Source organism: Erinaceus europaeus, chromosome 12, assembly GCF_950295315.1.
Source record: "Erinaceus europaeus chromosome 12, mEriEur2.1, whole genome shotgun sequence".
Classification (NCBI taxonomy): Eukaryota; Metazoa; Chordata; class Mammalia; order Eulipotyphla; family Erinaceidae; genus Erinaceus; species Erinaceus europaeus.
In genome coordinates, this window is record NC_080173.1 from 96031144 (window position 1) to 96051888 (window position 20745).

A 20745-nucleotide genomic window follows, 5' to 3' on the forward strand; every position below is an offset into this window, starting at 1 on the left:
CAACAACCAGAGAAAGGAAGAAACAGTCATCAAAGAGAAGAGGAAACAGAAAAAAGCTACATATTAACAGTAAGATCTCAACACAAGACAACAGGTCCTATGGGATACAGAGGGCAGCCTTGCCCATGGAGAAGGGAATGAATTCCCACAGCCCTCAAATGGCAACAGGGGATTAATGGTGGTGACCAGCAAACTGGAGGCAGTCTGCGGCTAACTTCCAGTAGCTGCATTTGAAAATGCTATATCCAAGTGCAGCCACTTATCATATCCCCTCTTATCCTACAGTATTGTCAATATTTCCATTTCATAGACAAATAACAGAACTAAAAACTCAGTCTCCTGGGGACAGAGTGGCATTGTGACTTTCCTGAACAACACTGAGGTGGACTGCCCTTTCTAAGGTATGAACTTATTGCTGTCTCCCTCCGGATGCAATTGTTACAACTCAGAATTGGTGACCTCGTGCATCCACTGATTTTTAGTGGCCAAGAGACACCAGAAGGAGGAAGTCATTGCCACTTCTTGCCTACCCCATCCCCAGACATTCCAGAGATTCAAGTTAATCTGCACTCTTCTACAATGCTGGTGGAATGCAATTTGTCCCAGCCTCTGTGAAGAGTAATCTGGATAATACTCAGAATACTAGAAATGGACATACCATAAGATCCAGTAATTCCTCTCCTGAGGGATATAGCCCAAGGAAGCAAATACACCTATCTGAAGAGGCCTATATACATCTATGTTCCTAGCAGCACAATTTCTAATAGCCCAAACTTGGAAGCAACTCAGGTGTTCAAAGACAGAAGAATGGGCTAAGAAAGTTATTGTATATATACACAATGGAATGCCACTCATCTGTTAAGAATGACTGGGTGTAGGGGGTGGAACACAGAACTCTGGTGGTAGGAATAGTATCTTATAATCTTGTTAATCATTGTTAAATCACTAATAAAAATTTATATATATAGTGACTAAGTCATCTGCTTTGCCTCATCTTGGCTCTTGAAGGAATCATGTTAAGTGAAATAAACCAAAAGAAGAAGGATGAATATGGGGTGACCTTACTCATTGGCAGAACTTTAAAAAAAAAAGACAGAAAGGGAAAATACAAAGCAGAACTTAGACTGGATTTGGTATATTGCACTAAATCAAAAGACTCTGCAAAAGGAGGGCAGGGAGTAGAGTGGAGAGGCGTTGGGTTCCTGATTCATGGTGATGAAAAAGAAGTCAGGAGGTGAGAGTGAAACACCTACTACAGGGAGATGAGAAATCATGCCCATGTGTCAACCACTGCACTATAAACCACTCACCCCCGTGTCCCAGTAAAATGATAATCACCTCTTCCTAGTTCAACTTCTAGGTGAACAAGGCTCCTCCAAGTTTGCCTCAGCAATCCACTCCAGAACAGATAAGCTTGCTCCACAGAGATCTGCCTCTGCAAAGTCCTATCCTGCTGGGCTAGCTTCGACGGAGAGAGAAGAGACCAGGAACTCATGGCTGAGCGGGAATGCAATGCAATGCCTTTATTGATCAGAGACAATGCTTTTTATATATCTCTTTAACTGAAAGTGGCAAGTGGAAAAAGGAAATGGCTAGGAGAGGGGGTGGAGAAAAAGAGCTCGAAAGTAGCAAGCTTCCATAGCAGCTGTTGTGAAGGTTCTAACCATTGGGGATTAAACCAATACCCTGCAGGCAGGGCAGGTCTCAGGCAAAACAATGATTATGTAAATAGACCACAGTGTTAAGCAATGCAGGGGACCTGGTGTAATGACCAACACTATCCAACAAAGGGTCCCCAGTTCAGACCACAGAAATAAAGCAAATATAATGGGTAGGCAGAAGAAATCACCTTCACCACCTTTACCAAGTCAAGACAAGAATCCTACAAAAGCCCAAATTCACCAGTGACATAAAACCACCCTGAAGACAATTTCACTACATTAATTCCCATTAGTGCTCACTGAAATGATGGAACAAACAGCAGAACACTCCAATAGAAACAGAAAAATGAAGGGTGAGGCTATGGGAGAAAAGATCAGATGAGTTCGAATAGAAAATAAAGAACAAAAGGCCAGAGCAGCCAAACTAAGTTTTTTAGTTGCTTTAAAATTTTCCTTTCCTGTTGGCTTTAAGCAGTTAAGAGTCTGATGCATTATATTTACTCTGTAAGACATCTGAATGGTTTCTTGAATATGTAAGTGTATGTCTTTCACAAATGTGGACAAGTTCTTTTCTATCATTTTATTGGAGGGTTAACAGAGAGTTCATGGTTACAGTCCAGTTGTTGACACATGAGTATAATTTCTCATCTCCCCATAATAGGTGACTGCAACTTTGGTCCATTTCCACCATCAAATACCAGGACTCCAAAAGTTCCCCTTTCCTTCCCACAGAATCCTTTGCTTTGGTACAATACACCAAACTCATTTCAAGTTTTACTTTGTGTTTGTCTCCATTAACTGTCCAATAAACTGATATAAGTATATATATCTAACTTTTTTTTGCCTCCAGGGTAAAACTGCTGGGGCTTAGTGCCTGCACTACAAATCCATTGCTCCTGAAGGCTATTTTTTCCCCTTTTATTGCCCTTGTTTGTTTTTTAACATTGTTGTGGTTATTATTGTTGTTATTGATGTCATTGTTGGATGGGACAGAGAGAAATGGAGAGAGCCCCCTGCAGACCTGCTTCACCGCCCGTGAATCGACCCCCCTGCAGGTAGGGAGTCGGGTGCTCAAACCCAGGTCTTTATACTGGTCCTTGTGTTTTGTACCATGTGCACTTAACCTGCTGCGCTACCTCCTGGCCCCCTATATATTTAACTTTAAACCGTAATTAGTATTCATTCTAGTTTTAGATTTGTTTAATATAAGAAAATACATTAATGTGAAAATTTTATGACAACAAGATTAGAAGAAGCTTTAATAACAACGTGCTTATTTCTTCACCCATATGGCACAGGTTCTTGGCTTTGTGTGAGAATGATCTAATTTTTAAATGTTCCTAGGCCTTCGCAATTTTTGGAACATATGCATACTGACAATAGCAGATTAGATAGCAAGGAGAAAAAGTTGCCATAACAGTTGCCAGAGCCATGGTACCAGCTCCTCGTTTCTTCCGGACTTACAGAAAATGACAATGTTAGGCAGAGAGTGAATCAGTGTTTATGTGCCAGGCAAAGTCAAAACAGGCTAGATCATACCATGGGACCATGAGTGGAAGGACCGAGACTGAACTACACATTAATGACTGGTTGCCTGAGTTCTTGCAGGAACTGTCAACCCCTGTCCCCCAGAGGAAGTAGAACTATTCGATTTAATGAGCACAGTTACTAACATCATTTTGAAAGGAAAATTCTCTCCAGAGGTGCCTGAGATTTTCACAGAGACAGTTTATCTCATTTGGGTAGAAATCTTGACTCAAAGCAAAATCTTATAATTCAATTACAGAAGCAGCTGACTTTTAAGAAAAAGTTTATTCTATGTAAGGTATTCTGAGTGTTGAACCCCCAGGAGAATAATAAATGATTATTTTTAGCATAATTTGCAGAGCATTCATGAAACGATGGTTAACACAAATGTTTTCAATGATAATCAAGAGCTGTTTAATTTTTTGAGGGGATTTTTTTTTTTTTTATTCCCAAAGCCTAGCAGAAAGACCTGGCATTCAAAAGACTCCTCGGGGAAAGTCAGCTGAGGATAAACTCAGTCATTAGTGTTCTGAGGCTTCAGAGCACTCTGCTGGATTTGTTGAGGGCCAGTGAGAGAGATTTATTAGCAGGGACACTGTTGTTGTGAAGGAAATACGTTTGCACAATAATACTCATCTTGTGAATAAGGAAATTCACAAAATAGAAAGGACAAATGGTCTTGCTGGATGACCAGATGATTTCATTTTTCATTTGTTTAAAGACTTTCCATACTTTTTTCCGTATGGGCTGCATCAGAATGCATTCGTACCAACAGCATGACAGAGCTCCTTCTTTGCCACTTTCTTGTCAGTAATGGATGTTTTCAGTCTTTTTGATGTTGGCTATCCTCATCTATGTGAGATGGTATCTCATTATGGTCTTAATTTGCATTTCCCTAATAAGTGACTCAAGCATTTTCCCCATCAGTCTGTGGGCCATCTGTATGTCTTCTTTAGAGAGGTGCGTAGTCAGATCTTTTGTTGACTTTTTTTTTGGTTTTAATTGAGTAGCTAGTTTTGCTGAACTGCTTGATGTCTTTTATTTTTTTCTTGCCAGGTCTTCACACTTTGAATGATTCCCCTGAAAGACTCTTTCCCCCCTAGATATAGAATGAAAGAAAGAGAAGGAGGGAGAGGAAGAGGAAGAGAAACACCACAGACATATTAAAGGAATCTCAATTGGAAAGGAAAAAAGTTAAACTTTCACTATTTGTAGATGGTGTACTATATCTAGAGAATTCTAAAGACCACCAAAAAAACTACTCCACCAAAAAATTCATGACACATCTATGAATAGAAAAATATAGAAAAAGAGGGCCAGGCAGTGGCATACCTGGTTAAGTGCACACATTACAGTGCACAAATACCCAGGTTCAAAGCCCCTGGTCCCCACCTACAAGGGGAAAGCTTCTTGAGTGGTGAAGCAAGACTACAGGTGTCTCTCTGTCCCTCTCCTCTATCTCTCCCTCCCCTCTCAATTCCTCTCTATCCAATAATAAATAATTATTAAAATTTAAAAAAGAAAAATGGAAAAAAATGCACGACTTTTCTGACAACACAATACTTGAAATCATCAATAAATTTCGTAAAGTGGCAGGATGTAAAATCAACATACACAAATCTGTGGTAGTTCTTTTTTAAATATTTATTTATTCCCTTTTGTTGCCCTTGTTTTTTATTGTTATAGTTATTATTGTTGTTGTTGGATAGGACAGAGAGAAATGGAGAGAGGAGGGGAAGACAGAGAGCAGAAGAGAAAGATAGACACCTGCAGACCTGCTTCACTGCTTGTGAAGCGACTCCCCTGCAGGTGGAGAGCCGGGGGCTCGAACTGGGATCCTCCCACCAGTCCTTGTGCTTTCCTGCACTTAACTCGCTGCGCTACTGCCCGGCTCCCAAATCTGTGGTATTTCTATACACAAATGTGTCAGAGGAAAAGGTAATGAAGGGGGCTGAGTGGTGGTGCACCTAGTTGAGCGCACATGTTACAATGCTCAAGGACCCAGGTTCAAGCTCCCACCGCAACCTGCTGGGAAAGCTTTGTACAAGTGGTGAAGCACGGCTGAAGGTGTCTCTCTTCCTCACTGTCTTCCCCATCCCTCTTGATTTCTCCCTGTCTCTATTCAATAAATAAAATAAAAGGAAAGGTAATGAAGGAAGCAATTCCACTTATAACTGAACAAAAAAGATAAAATACCTTTAGAGAGAATGTAACTTGGGAAGTAAAGAACCTCTGTAATGAAAACTAAGACATTGTTTAAAAAAAAAAAGCAACAGAGGTACACACAAGAAGTGGAAACAGGGTTCATGAAATAAGACTAGAAAAAGCAGGATTATAGGCTGGTCTTTTACACCAGGCTCAGTAATAAGAGCTTTAGGGTAAGTGAAAGCTGAAAAAAACCGTTTGAATTATTATTTTTTAATGGGCAATGTTTTTTTAATTGAGGGAAAGTTAGTTTTCTAGACTGGACATGCCTAGGAGTACATCTTTACCACTCATCCAGTTGTGTGTTATCATACTGTACACCTGCCAGCTTGCATTCTTAAAGGGAAGTATGATGATGGTGAAGAGGCTAACTCAACGTGGAAGGAGAGTAGATTCAGGAAGTCTGGGAGAGAAATATAATGTAAGCTACTGATTTACTCCACCTGCAAATTATCTAAAATTCATCAGTCGCTGTATATACCAGGATGCACTATGTGGGGCTGCAGTCTGTTCACTTAGGCCCCTTTAGTTTTCCTGTGAAACTGCAATGGACCAAAAATGGAGGAATATCTGACCCATCCCTTCTTTTTGGATAGAAAGAGAGAGGGAGAGAGAAAGGGAAGGAGGGGTAGAGGCAGGGAGGTAGAGAGAGAGAGATGGAAGGAAACAAAACTTCCATCAGTGAGGTGGGAGTCAGGCTCAAACCTGGGTTGCGTATGTGACAAGGCAATGCATTACCTAACTGAGCTATTTCACTGGCTTAAAACAACTGGTCTTTTGCCTTCTCCCTCTGCTAACACATATTTTTCTGGCACAGGGATGAGACTATGCTGGTAAAACTAAGCACTAAACTAGCACCATAATATTGGTGACTATACTAACACTATTTGATTGGAAAGATAGTCACCCAAAGAACTATTCAGGAGGAATAATTAACTTACAAGACTTTTTTTTTTTTTTTTAATTAACCAGAAGACTGCTCAGCTTTGTCTTATGATGGTGTTGGGAATTAAACCTGGGACCTCAGAGCCTCAAGGATAAACGTCTTTTGTAGAACTATTAGCATAACCATTACGCTATCTCCCTGGCCCACAGAAGGACCAATTAAATCAATTGCTATGAATAATCTACATGCCTGATGTAATAGATAAAATTTTTTTATGACTCATGAAAAACTATTGTAGAATATAATACGTGACAAAAAGGAAAGAAAAGAAAAAATAATACATGACCAATTTAGAGCCAAATGCTAATGAAAGTGCAATTGTCTGAGGAAATCAGATCAATAACTTAAATTCTTGAGGGCTTATACAATTACACAAATATTAATGGATAGTGTAAATATTAGTTAAACCAATGTCTAAAATTCTGCTTATTTAACTTACTCTTAAAGAGTAGGAGATATTTACAACTAAGGCCATTGTTTTTTTGGTTTTTTTTGCCTCCAGGGTTATTGCTGGGGCTCGAATCCACTGCTCCTGGAGGCTATTTTTTTCCCTTTTGCTGCCCTTGTTTTATTGTTGTTGTGGTTATTATTGTTGTCCTTGATATCATTGCTGATAGATAGGACAGAGAGAAATCGAGAGTGGAGGGGAAGGCTGAGAGGAGGAGAGAAAGATAGACACCTACAGATCTGCTTCACTGCTCGTGAAGCGCCCCCCCTGCAGGTGGGGAGCCAGGGACTTGAACCGGGATCTTTATGCCAGTCCTTACATCTTGCACCATGTGCACTTAATCCACTGTGCCACCCTGTGGTTTTTTGTTTTTTTTTTTTATGTGAATGGGGAGGTGGTAGAGTTATGTAACATCTAAAGATTTTTAAATGACAGACATTTCTTGCATCTCTACAAAAACATGTTTACACTTCTGCTTTTAAAATGTTTTATAGTTTTGGAGGCTAAGTTATAACTAGTAAGGGCGAAGACAAAACAGTGGTGCACTGGTGATCCAGCATAGATTGAAATTAGACCTGCTAGGGATCTCTGCTGGGCGTGGCTCTTCTGTGCGCAGTAAGCCCAACAAAGAATTCACTGGTCACAGGCAGTGTGCAAAGTACTGGGGTCACAGTTTGGGGGTATAGTCTCTTCACTCAAGGATGACAAAGTAGTAGACTCGATAATTTTCAATTGCAACCCACAAACTTTCACTGGTTTGACATGGTGGGGACAGAGACTCAGTTAAACCCCTATAATTCCCCCCTTTCCCTTCAACAACTTATAACTTTCTCACAAAAATTAGCTGGAACAAAGGATTCATACACACAAAATGGGTTTACAGATCTCTGCTCTAGAATAAAAACAAGAGCAGTCAGAATTCATATCCCTTTAGCTTGAAATAAGTCCCGTCTGTGTGCATCAGCTGTTAGCCGCCCTCACTGCTACTACTTCCTTCTCTCACAGCCTGTCCCAAAGTGCACACTGGGTGACACAGGAGATGAGGAGGCCCCGTGTACCCTCATCAGTGAGCATGTAATTTTATTCCTATAGGAAAACACAATACAGTGCTTACATTTTTCTTGGGGAGGTAGAAACAGGAGACTACGTAGAATGTCCTTTTGCACTCTACTAACAATTCCCATTTTTAATTTCTCAACATATAACATAAACTGGAAAAGTGTAACTGTTGCCTTCAAATTTTAAGCAAAAACAACAAACAAACAAAACCTATAAGGTAACCAACAAAGGAAGTTTTCAAGAAATATAAAAGTATTTCAAGATTTACTTTTCTCTGTCGCACCTAGAAAACAATCACAGAAAAGTGTTTGGATTCCCCAATATTCCAAGTTTACTACAAAAGTCATTTCACCCTATTAAGAGTCCTGCTGCCCACAAGATAACATGGAACCTAGAGCCTCCACGACTCCAGTCTACCTCTGAAAGGGAAAGAACTGCTAACGTTGCTTGTACTTAAGGACCTTAAGCTCTGTCAAGGTATTTTGCATGCTAGCCCCTCTCTTTTTGCTGCCTCTCCTCCAATCCAAGGCAAAAAAAAAAAAAAAAAGATAATTGTCTGACCAAATTTCTCTTCTTAGAAAATGTTCTCCCCATTCACAGGGCTGGAATGGCTGGGGCTGCCTTTGTATGTAGACCCTCACTCCCAGATACAGCAGCGCAGGATCCAGGACTCCCTGTGTTCTAGAGTTGGCTTCTCTGGCAAATCTGCTTCATTTTGCTTCTCCTTTGCATTTTCTCTGGCATCCAAAAGATACATCATTTTCTCTCCCTGAGGTGGTGAAACTTAAGAAGGGACTGGAGTATCCATGTATAGCCAGAGGATAAAAAAGAAGCCACACCTGTTAGGGCTTACATTATTTTAGCGTTTGAGGCAAAACACCCAGCCTCATCTGTCTTATTTGCATCTATCGTCCCTGAAGGTTACTGATGTTTATGACCTCGTTCAGATCATCCTAACACAAAGTCTCAACCTATTAGAACTCCTGATGATTTTTACCTGATCTGCTTTCCTTCTCTCATATCATATAAGGAAAAGAAGACATCAGTATCCTCTCCAATGGTATTGTAGGTGAAACTCTTCAGACTGAGGAAGAAATGGTGTGGCACAGGCATCCGACAAGTTTCTCCATGACGTGGGCGCACTGTATCTACCTGATGAGGAAGAAAGAAAAAACACCACAACCAACCCCCCCAGCAATTTCCATTTCAGTCATTCTCTCGAAAAAAATCACGATGGATTTACACACAGAAACACACAGAAAAATACATCATGACTTTACCATAATAAAAACTAAACTAAATGACGGTAAATCCTCATAATGAAAAGATTATTTAAGTGAGAGATTAAAAGTATTTTTTTTCTACTACTCAGGAGTGTTGTGTCACTAAGCTTGGTTTGAGACAAGCAAATAAGCAGATGGGAGAAGGGAAAAGAGAGGAGGGTAACGGAATGGTAATTCTATTTAAGAATAAACTCAAATCCCCAGCACATTATGGACACTGAAGTTTGACAGAGAATCATTTTCCAAGTATTTTTAGAGATGCTTTTGTGATCCTGACACACTTGTCTTGCACTGCTTGATGGTAATGCCTACCATTCTAAAGGACATTTTTATCTTCTCCCAGGCACATTTATTTTAGTTTTCTAGCCTCCTTTCTTTTAATTTGCCTATGTAAATTCCCAGAGACTGGTCCAATATCCTTGGAAGTTAGGGTTCCCTAGATGAAAGGCACCACACAATCAGGGAGCCAGTGGTGGCTACCATTTCCTGCTGCATCCCTAAGTTGTCACCTACTAAAAGATAAGAAAGGAGAAAGACTGTGAAGCTAGTTAAGCTGCTTACCTGGGATGTGCTCTGCTGTACACTCTGTCTGCTAGATAAATGCTATGGAAAAAAATAAAGAAAGAAAGAAAATTCACTCAATTGAGAATAAAAGAAAAAAAATTAGACACCATATATATGCTAGGCATTTTTATATGTTTCATACATATGATATTACTTAATTCTGATAACCTTATTAGAGAAATGCTACTTGTATTTGATGGAGACAACTAAGACTAAGTATAAGGAACTGATTTGCTGAAGGTCATGAAACAAGAAAGTAGTAAAATCTGTAATTAAAACTTGAGCCTCTCCAAGCTCCAAGTACCAGCCAAATCACACCTGGGTACAGACTACTAGATTTCCACTTTGTCACTGTCTACCCCATATGTTATCCACGTGCTGGTTGGTGTGAACCATCTTCAGGTTCTGCACAGGAAGGAGCAGATGTAGCCTTTAACTAAAAGGGGCTCCCTCCCCAAAATGTCTTCATGCTGTTCCTTCGCTGCTAATTAAAAAGAAGCAGATTTTAATCCTAGCTATATATCATGGTTGTAACACAGTTTCCTCAACAGTAAAATCAAGACACGGTTTTTATTATCTTCCTCACAAGGCAGTGGTGAGGTTCAGATCACATAACAGGGAGACAGCATGGCATGTTAAGGGCTATGTGAAGAAGTCAGGATTCCTGATTTTTTTTTTTTTTTTTTTTGTCTCCAGGGTTATTTCTGGGGCTCGGTATCTGCACTTCGAATCCACTGCTCCTGGAGGCTTATTTTTTCCCTTTTGATGCCCTTGTTGTTTATCGTTATTATTGTTGTTGTTGAATGGGACAGAGAGAGATTGAGAGAGGATAGGAAGATAGAGGGGGAGAGAAAGACACCTGCAGATCTGCTTCACCACTTGTAAAGCGACCCCCCTGTAGGTCGGGAGCCGGGGACTCTTAAACCAAGATCCTTACAACAGTCTTTGTGCTTTGTGTCATGTGTGCTTATCCCGCTGCGCTCCCACCTAGTCCCCAGAATTCCTGACTTTTAATCTTGACTCACATTTGTATTTCCTCATTTGTAAAATGACAACAATAATATTTCATGCTGAATTCAAACTCACAGGGTTTTGTGTTGCCTTAATCAAGCAGAATACAACTATAAGCACTTAGTGACTAGTATCTAGTTAATTTTTTTTTTTTTTGCCTCCAGGGTTATCACGCAGCTCTGGCACGACAAATCCACTGCTCCTGGCAGCCATCTTCCCCCCCCCCCCATCTTACTATATAGGGATAGAAAGAAATTGAGAGAGGAGGGTAAGATAGAGGGAGAAAGATAGAGAGACACCTACAGACCTGTTCTGCCACTTGTGAAGCATCCTCCCTCCCCCGCCTGTCCTGCAGGTAGGAAAGCCGGGGACTTGAACCCGGGTCCTCCTGAGGGTCCTTGCACTTAGTACTATGTCCACTTAACTGAGCGCACCACTGCCAACCCTCCTGTCGTTACTATTTTACAGAATAAGTAGTTACAGAAAAACCAGTCACATTTAGAAATGAGCACAGGCTAAAAAGATGGTTTGTTCCCAATCTTTCAATCTGTGGTAAACTCAACCATGAGAGCTGATTTTCCTTAGGACCTAGAGCTGTGAGACAACACTGATTTAACAAACTGCTCAACACAACATGGATAAGGATAATGGTTGCTGAGCAACATAGTTTATTTTCCAAGTATGCATATTTAACACTAAATAAAACTGAAGTAAAATTTGATATTCATTTAAATGCATTTAAATCTTGAAAGTTTTCAGTGTTTTTAAGTTTCTGATCCACACAATTCACAAAAGTGTGCCACTATGAAAATAAATATAATAGATCAACATTGTATTTAGATGGAGAACATAATAAATTGCTCAAAATACAGCTAGTTCTGACTTAATGACCTAGTTATTTATCAACTTCTTAGAGTCACAACTAGTTTTCCAACTGGCCTATAGTGGCTGAAAAGATTCTATTAGAGTGGTATAGCTCCACACTGTACCCACTGTATTATATCAGAGCTATAATATTAGGTTAGATTAGATTAAATTCTATTAGAGTGGTATAGCTCCACACTGTACCCACTGTATTATATCAGAGTTATAATATTAGGTTAGATTATATTAAATTCTATTAGAGTGGTGTAGCTCCATGCTGTACCCACTGTATTATATCAGAGTTATAATATTAGGTTAGATTAGATTCCATTAGAGTGGTGTAGCTCCACGCTGTACCCACTGTATTATATCAGAGTTATAATATTAGGTTAGGTTAGATTAGATTCCATTAGAGTGGTGTAGCTCCACGCTGTACCCACTGTATTATATCAGAGTTATAATATTAGGTTAGATTAGATTAGATTCCATTAGAGTGGTGTAGCTCCATGCTGTACCCACTGTATTATATCAGAGTTATAATATTAGGTTAGATTAGATTAGATTCCATTAGAGTGGTGTAGCTCCACGCTGTACCCACTGTATTATATCAGAGTTATAGTATTAGATTAGATTAGATTCCATTAGAGTGTAGCTCCACGCTGTACCCACTGTATTATATCAGAGTTATAATATTAGGTTAGATTAGATTAGATTCCATTAGAGTGGTGTAGCTCCACGCTGTACCCACTGTATTGTATCAGAGTTATAGTATTAGATTAGATTAGATTCCATTAGAGTGGTGTAGCTCCACGCTGTACCCACTGTATTATATCAGAGTTATAATATTAGGTTAGATTAGATTAGATTCCATTAGAGTGGTGTAGCTCCACGCTGTACCCACTGTATTATATCAGAGTTATAATATTAGGTTACATTAGATTAGATTTCATTAGAGTGGTGTAGCTCCACGCTGTACCCACTGTATTATATCAGAGTTATAGTATTAGATTAGATTAGATTCCATTAGAGTGGTGTAGCTCCATGCTGTACCCACTGTGTTATATCAGAGTTATAGTATTAGATTAGATTAGATTCCATTAGAGTGGTGTAGCTCCACGCTGTACCCACTGTATTATATCAGAGTTATAATATTAGGTTAGATTAGATTAGGTTCTATTAGAGTGATGTAGCTCCACGCTGTACCCACTGTATTATATCAGAGTTATAATATTAGATTAGATTAGATTCTATTAGAGTACCCACTACCAAACTTCTTTCGTCCCAAACCCCCAGCAATCACCATCTTAATTCTCACTCAATATATATTTATAATATATATATTTATAATAACCTATAAACATTTAAGGATTTATCAGGTCCTGTCTCTCTTAGCTTACTATTTCTCTGGCTTACTATTTCCTGGTTAAATTGCTACAGTAATTAATAATTGACTCTTTTCAGCTTCAACTACCTTCTCAAAAGATGGGAAAAGGCAGAAGGTGCAAGGTGAAGGAGTTCTGTTCACTAACAAAACCAACAGAGCTGTGATCTCAAGACACTACAATAAGGTCAACAGTGTTACACAGAATTCCATGTAGGAATCCAAGTTTGATGTATATACTATTAGAATAAAGTACATCCTTGAAATACAATGTAACAAAGACAAAAAAAAATAATCACCAAATAGTTTCATAACAATTAAAGAAAATAAATACAAGAGAAAAGTAGTACATGCAAGAACAAGCAACACAGTTTTAGACAGACTGCTTACCATTTTATAGAGGTCTGAGACACTAATCTGGTCCGAATCCACTACTTCAAAGTCCTTTCGAGGCACCAGGTCCAGCCCCAAATGCCTAGTAAAGAGAAAGGCCACATTTAGCATGCTATGACCTCAGATTGCTCATCTCCTTTTTCTTGTACTTAGGAGCCCGTAAATGGCAGCACAACCTCACCAATGAATGTTCTTCTCTTCTTTAAATAAAATAATGAGATTAGGTGTTTTTTTTTTTTTTTGCCTCCAGGGTTATCACTGGACCTCGGTGCCAGCACTACTAATCCACTGCTCCTGGAGGCTGTTTGTCCCGTTTTGTTGCCCTTGTTGTGGTTATTGTTATTGGTACTGTTGTTATAGCTATTGTTATTGGATAGGACAGAGAGAAATCGAGAGAGATAAAGAAGACAGAGAGGAGGAGATAAAGACAGACACCTGCAGACCTGCTTCACCACTTTTGAAGTGGCCCCCCTGCAAGTGGGGAGCTGGGGCCTCAAACCGGGATCCTTACGCCAGTCCTTGGGCTTTGCACCATGTGCACTTAATTTTAAAACTGTGTAAATTCTTTTCATCAGTTACTCTTGTGATGATGATAAAAAAAAGAACCCTTTCACTATCACATAACAAATTGTTTGAGTTCACTGTGGATGGGTTTTCTGCAGATCATTAATAAGTTATGTTTATTTTTCCATTTCTTCTCATCCAACAAGTATACTCAAGTTGCAGTTATCATTATTTTCATTAAGATGAAAAAATTATTCAGGTACAAGTAAATTTGCAATTCAATGACATAAAAAGCACATCCTAAAGATATTAAACTCACATTTTTTAAAAATTATCTTTATTTATTTATTGGATAGAGACAGGCAGAACTCAAGAGGAGATAGAGAGGGAGATAGAAAGAGAGACACCTGCAACTCTACTTTACCACTCGCAAAGCTTGGCCCCTGCACATGGGGACTGGGAGCTTGAACCCGGGTCCTTACACACTGTAACACGTGTGCTCAACCAGGTGCCACCCGGCCCCCAACTCACATATTTTTTTCTAAGGCAACAGTTTGTTTTTTAGCTAAGCTTGGTCTATAAAACTAGGAATGCTTCAGAAGTACAATTTCTTATCTCCTTTTTTTCTATTTTATTTGGGAGGTGAATTATTTACAGCACTCTGTAAATAATTTGGGTGTCTGCAACAAACGCTCACTCACAAACACTAGATGAAAGGACAGAACAGAATGACATATTCAATATACTAAAAGATAAAGGCAATCAGCTATGAATACTCTATCCTGTCAAACTATTTTTCAAGTATGGAAGAGAAATTAAAACCTTCCCAAACATACAGAAACTGAAGGAATTCACCACCACCAATCCTGCCTTGTATGAGCTACTTGAAGTCAAAGAGAGTGATCATTTTGTCTTCTATTCCAGGTATTCTCTTCTCAACAGTTACATCTACTTTGTCATTTGTCCCTGGAATGCATTCAAAACATCCATCACACTCTGTAGCTCTGTGTTCATGTTTTTTATAGCCCTAGTGAGTGAAACTTTCATACTTTCCATGCTCTTAGTGAGCGAATCTTTAAGGTTCTGAACGTCTCTTTGAATTTATTTCTTCATGTTGAGAGTTTTGTATTTCTTCAATTTTTCTGAGAATGTATTTCCTAAATTCTTTCTCTGCCAGTTTCTCTGGATCTGGATCTTTTATTTTTATTATTTTTTGTTATTGGATAGAGACAGAAATTAAGAGAGATGGGGAGATACAAAGGAAGAGAGACAGAGAGACACCTGCAGACCTGCTTCACCACCTGTGAAGCGACTCTCCGACAGGTGGGGAGCCCAGGGCTTGAACCGGGATCCTAACCAGTCCTTGCGCTCTGTGCCACATGCACTTAACCCGCTGCGCTACTGCCCGACGCCCTGGATCTGTATCTTTAAGAGAGTTACTCTTTACAGTAGTCATTTTGTAATTTTGTCCATTTGGTTCTGGTTTGTTGTTGACCAGCAGGTGGTGCTGTGATTAGTACTGGGGCTCTCCTTTGTATTTGAGCTATGATCAGATATGGGGAGGAGTTTTAAAGGATAGAAGTGTTAATATGGTGCGTGGTGTCACTTTAATAGAACTGAGGTTAAGATTCCAGCCTACTACCTACAGACATTGACTCTGCTATGTAGGATAAAATAATTTTCTCAATCTGCAAGTGTTCATTAGGATGGTCTTTCCAGCAGAGCTACTGGGCTGGCTTTTCTGCACCTGCATGTCTTTTGAGTTGTTTTTCTCTCTGGGGGGGCAGGCGACTCTGTTCATCTGAGTATTTCTTGCTCAAACCTGTTAAGCCTTGGTTGGTTTTCATTGCTGCCATAGGGCAGTTTAGCAGTTTGATTCCCTGCTGGGGCTCACTCTTTAATGCTTGAGGTCTCTATGTCCTTTAGCCTCACCTAAATGGTGGTTGCCAGTCACTGACGGCCACTTCTTAGCTTGAATCTTCCTCCCCCCCTTCCTGATTCCTTCTGGCCATGCAAACTCATTCACCTTCAGACAGTGATGCTTTTTTCTTTTCTACAAATGCAGTTCACTGTGATACACCACTGCAATTTAATTTTGTGTTATGGGAGAGCAGTTCACTGTGTCTACTACACAATGTCTCCAGCCAGGAAGTCAGGTGATGGTGATTAACAATTGACTGCAATAATTTTGGACTCTGAAATCTTGTATTCAAATACTGTATATAACTTATATTCAGTACATGCTAACTCCTCTTTTATTCTCGAAAACAACAGTTCTAAACATGGAGTTCACAGAGTTATGGGGTATGGAGCACTAATGATACTAATAATAGTACAGCAGGATTTATAATTATAATCAGGCTTTTAGAGAATTTCTGTGACCATCCTTCTCCCTAGTATTATTAATTATTGAGTCTGACAAAAGTATTTCATAGACAAAGAAGAATGAATTTTCCTCTTCAACTGGGCTATGACCTACTTTTAGACTATGCCAGAAAAGCTAATTTTTTCTTTACTCTTTTTAAAATAATTTTATATATTTAATATTTTTATATATTGGATAGAGACAGCCAGAAATCGAGGGGGGTGGGGGAGAGAGAAAGAGAGACAGAGAGACACCTGCAGCCCTGTTTCACCACTCGCAAAGCATTCCCCCTGCAGGTGGGGGCCGGGGGCTTGAACCTGAGTCCTTGCACACTTTAACATGCGCACTCAACCAGGTGCACCACCACCCAGCCCCGGAAAGCTAAATCTTTAGGCTCTATCTGAACAGAAAACTCCTATTAATTTAAAATAAAGTTATGTGCACACTTAAATTTTAGAGCTATTTTATTTATACTTGACACTATTTGTAAAGGAGGGTATAATGTGGTTTTAAGTAAGTTGCAATACTGCTAAAATAAAAATGGAAAAAAAATCAAACCTAGTGAAAAGATATATGCAAACTAATTAAGCAATAATCTAATACAGTTACTCTGACTAAGAATTAAAACTAGGGACCAAGAAGGTGGTTCAGTGGTAAAGGTTTGGCATGTGTGAGAGCCTGAGTTTTATTATAGGCACCACATATGATAGAGTGATATTCTATTCTCTCTTGCAGTAAAAAGGAGAAACTTTTTTTTTTCTTCCAGGTTATAGCTGGGGTTTGGTGCCTACACTACTTATTTATTGCTCCTGGTGGCTGTTTTTTGTTTTTGTATAGGACAAAGAGAAATCGAGCAAGGAAGGGAAGACAAAGAAGGAGAAAGACCTGCTTCACCACCTGTGAAGAGCCCCACCCTCAACCCCCGCCTGTGGGGAGCTGGGGGCTGAAACCAGGGTTCTTGCATGGATCCTTGTGCTTCGCCGCACTATGTAAGATTAACCTGGTGCACCACCCAAATCCCAAGAAACATATTTTTCTATTTCAGAATATAAACTCAGGATTTTTTGCTTTGGTTTGGTTTTTTGCCACCAGGGTTATTGCTCGGGCTTGGTGACTGCTCTACAAATCCACTGCTCCAGCAGCCATTTTTTTTTAATTTATTTTTTAAGAAAGGATAAATTAACAAAACCATAGGGTAGGAGGGGTACAACTCCACACAATTCCCACCACCCAATCTCCATATCCCATCCCCTCCCCTGATAGCTTTCCCATTCTCTATCCCTCTGGGAGCATGGACCCAGGGTCGTTGTGGGTTGCAGAAGGTAGAAGGTCTGGCTTCTGTAATTGCTTCCCTGCTGAACATGGACATTGATTGGTCGGTCCATACTCCCAGTCAGCCTCTCTCTTTCCCTAGTAGGGTGTGTCTCTGGGGAAGCTGAGCTCCAGGACACATTGGTGGGGTCCAGCAGCCATTTTTTAAAAATATTTTTTTCTTTGTATTTTTATTTGACAGGACAGAAAGAAATTAGGAGAGGGGATGGGGGGGAGGTAGACAGCATAATGGTTATGCAAACAGACTATCATGCCTGAGGTTCCGAAGCCCTAGGCTCAATCCCCCGTACCACCATAAACCAGAGCTGATCAGTGCTCTGGTAAAAAAAAAAAGAAAGAAAAAGAAAAAGAAAAGAAAGGGGGAGAGAAAGACAGCTGAAGACCTGTTTCACCGCTCATGAAGCTTCCCCCTGCAGGTGGGGAGTGGGGGCTTCAAACCCGAGTCCTTGCACATGGTGATACGTGCACTTACTGGGTATGCCACCACCCAGCCCCCAGATTTTTCTATCATATATTACTATAACTTGTATCATTCATTAGTAGAAAAACCTAAGCTTTAAATAAAAAATAATCTTGATAAGATCAGTAACTTACTGTTGAGCCTTGTTAAATAGTTTACAGTTTTAACAGTACAGCTATACCACCAGATCTTATTATTTAAGTAAATACATATAGGGCTACAAGAGATTTTATTTTAAGATCTGAGAAGTGGGGCATCTGGTTAAGTGCATATAGTACAAAGTACAGGGGTCGGGCAGGGGTAGATAGCATAATGGTTATGCAAAGAGACTCTCATGCCTGAGGCTCTAAAGTCCCAGGTTCAATCCCCTGCACTACCATAAGCCAGAGCTGAGCAGTGCTCTGGTAAAAAAAAAAAAAAAAAAAAAAAAAAAGCACAGGGATCTGCGCAAGGATCCCAGTTCAAGCCCCTGCCTCCCCACCTGCAGGGGGGAAGCTTTGCAAGCAACAAAAACAGGTCTGTAGGTATCTATCCATCTCCCCCTCCTTTCTCAATTTCTCTCTGTCCTATCCAAAAAAAAAAAGGGAAAAAAATGGCCTCCAGAAGCAGTGGATTCATAGTGCTGGCACTGAGCCTTAGTGATAACCCTAGAGGCAAAATAAAAAAGAGAGATTTTCATGTTAAGTAAGCTAAGTCAGAAACAGAAGAATGAATATGGGATGATCTCACTCACAGGCAGAAGTTGAAAAGCAAGATCAGAAAACTCTAAGCAGACTTTGACTGGAGTTGGTGTATTCCACCAAAGTAAAAAGACTCTGGGGTGGGTGGATGGGTGGGGAGGGTTCAGGTCCTGGATCATGATGGCAGAGAACCCAGTGGGGGTTGTATTGTTATGTGGAAAACTGGGAAATGTTATGCATGTACAAACTATTGTATTTACTGTTGACTAAAACATTAACCCCCCAGTAAAGTAATAAAAAAAGAGAGACTTTACTTTTGCCATGAGGATTATCACTGGGACTCAGTACCCACATGACATGACTCCACCATTCCAGGTAGCCCTTTTTAATAGGAGATAGACAGAGAGAGAGAGAAGAGGAGATATTTACAGCTCTGCTCCACTATTCCATAGCTTGAGGAGCTTCCCCTCTGCAGATGGGGGACTGTTGGCTTGAACCTGGGTCCTGGTGCCTGATAATGTGTGCACTCCTACTGGGTGTACCATCACTGTCCAGCCCTCCATATATATATATATTTTTTTCTTCCTTTCTCTCTGTGTCTCTTTTTTTCTCCAGGGTTATTGCTGGGGCTCAGTATCAACACTGCAAATCCACTGCTCCTTCCCCACCCCACACACACTTTATTTGATAAGACAGACAGAAATTGAGAGGGGAGGGGGTAAATAGAGAGGGAAAGAGAGACACCTGAAAACCTGCTTAAACACTTGTGAAGGGTCCCCCCTGCAGGTGGGGAGCCGGGGGCTGGAACCCAGATCCTTGTGTGGTCCTTAGTACTATGCACACTTAACTGGGTGTGCCACCTTCCAGCCCCCAGAGATTTTTTTTTTTGCCTCCAGGCTTATTGCTGGGGCTCAGTGTCTGCACTACAAATCCACTGTGCCTAGAGGCTATTTTTTTCCTTTTGTTGCCTTTGTTTATTGTTGTTTTTATTATTGTTGTTGTTGTTGTTATTGCTGTCGTTGTTGCTGGATAGGACAGAGAGAAATGGAGAGAGGAGGGAAAAATAGAGAGTGGGAGAGAAAGACACCTGCAGACCTGCTTCACTGCTTGTGAAGAGACACCCCTGCAGGTGAGGTGCCGGAGGCTCAAACCGGGATCTTTGTGTCGGTCCTTGAGCTTTGCGCCATGTGCGCTTAACCGGCTGCACCACTGCCCAGCCCCCCTGGTTTTATTTTTCTACCATTGGGATTCAGCCTTCTCATATCAAAGAAATACTCTGGGAGCTGGGCGGTAGCACAGAGGGTTAAGCGCATGTCATGCAAAGAGCAAGGACCGGATTAAGGATCCCGGTTCAAGCCCCCGGCTCCCCACCTGCAGGGGAGTCACTTCACAGGCAGTGAAGCAGGCCTGCAGGTGTCTATCTTTCTCTCCCCCTCTCTGTCTTCCCCTCCTCTCTCCATTTTTCTCTGTCCTAACAACAATAGCTATAACAGCAGTAATAATAACAACCACAACAAGGGCAACAATATGGGGAAAATAGCCTCCAGGAGCAGTGCAGGCACCGAGCCCCAAGGTGATAACCCTGGAGGCCAAAAAAAAAAAAAAGAAGTACTTCATACTCCATTTAATAATTTCCAAATGGTTATTCTTAATTTCTCAGAAGCAATTTCTGGTCTCTGGCTTCAAACACAACATTTAAAGGCAGTAGTATCATGGTGAGCAAGAGAGTCAAAGCTTGTCTTTACATGTCTCATTATACAAACCATTTTATTTTAATTTTTAATGATTTTTAATGACTTTTATTAGTGATTTAATATTGATTTACAAAATTACAGGGTAACAGGGGTACAACTCCACATTGTTCCCATCACCGAGTTATGAATCTACAATCCCTTCATTCAGAATATGCAATTTATATTGCAAAGATAATTTTGCAGGTATGATCTCAAATAAATTTATTTTATATTCAGTGAAAGTATTAGTATTAGGAAAGCAGGATCATAAATTGATGATTTGTAACATTTCCCAAATTTTCTATAATCATGCTAATGAGAAATCTTTT

At 40.1% G+C, this 20745-nt stretch overlaps 1 protein-coding gene across 8 annotated transcripts in view; it reads right to left on the reverse strand.

Annotated features, from left to right (window-relative positions):
• DOCK3 (dedicator of cytokinesis 3) overlaps positions 1-20745 on the reverse strand; it is a 321851-nt gene that overhangs the window by 168136 nt on the left and 132970 nt on the right. For 7 of the 8 annotated variants that reach the window (XM_060204601.1, XM_060204600.1, XM_060204599.1 and 4 more), the window contains 3 exons: positions 13340-13424; positions 9691-9732; positions 8844-8998 (listed from right to left, as the gene is read on the reverse strand). In XM_060204601.1, the coding sequence (XP_060060584.1) occupies positions 8844-8998; positions 9691-9732; positions 13340-13424 (282 nt within the window). Of the gene's footprint in view, positions 1-8843; positions 8999-9690; positions 9733-13339; positions 13425-20745 lie in introns of those variants that run through there. The other variant, XM_060204603.1, reaches the window with a different exon arrangement.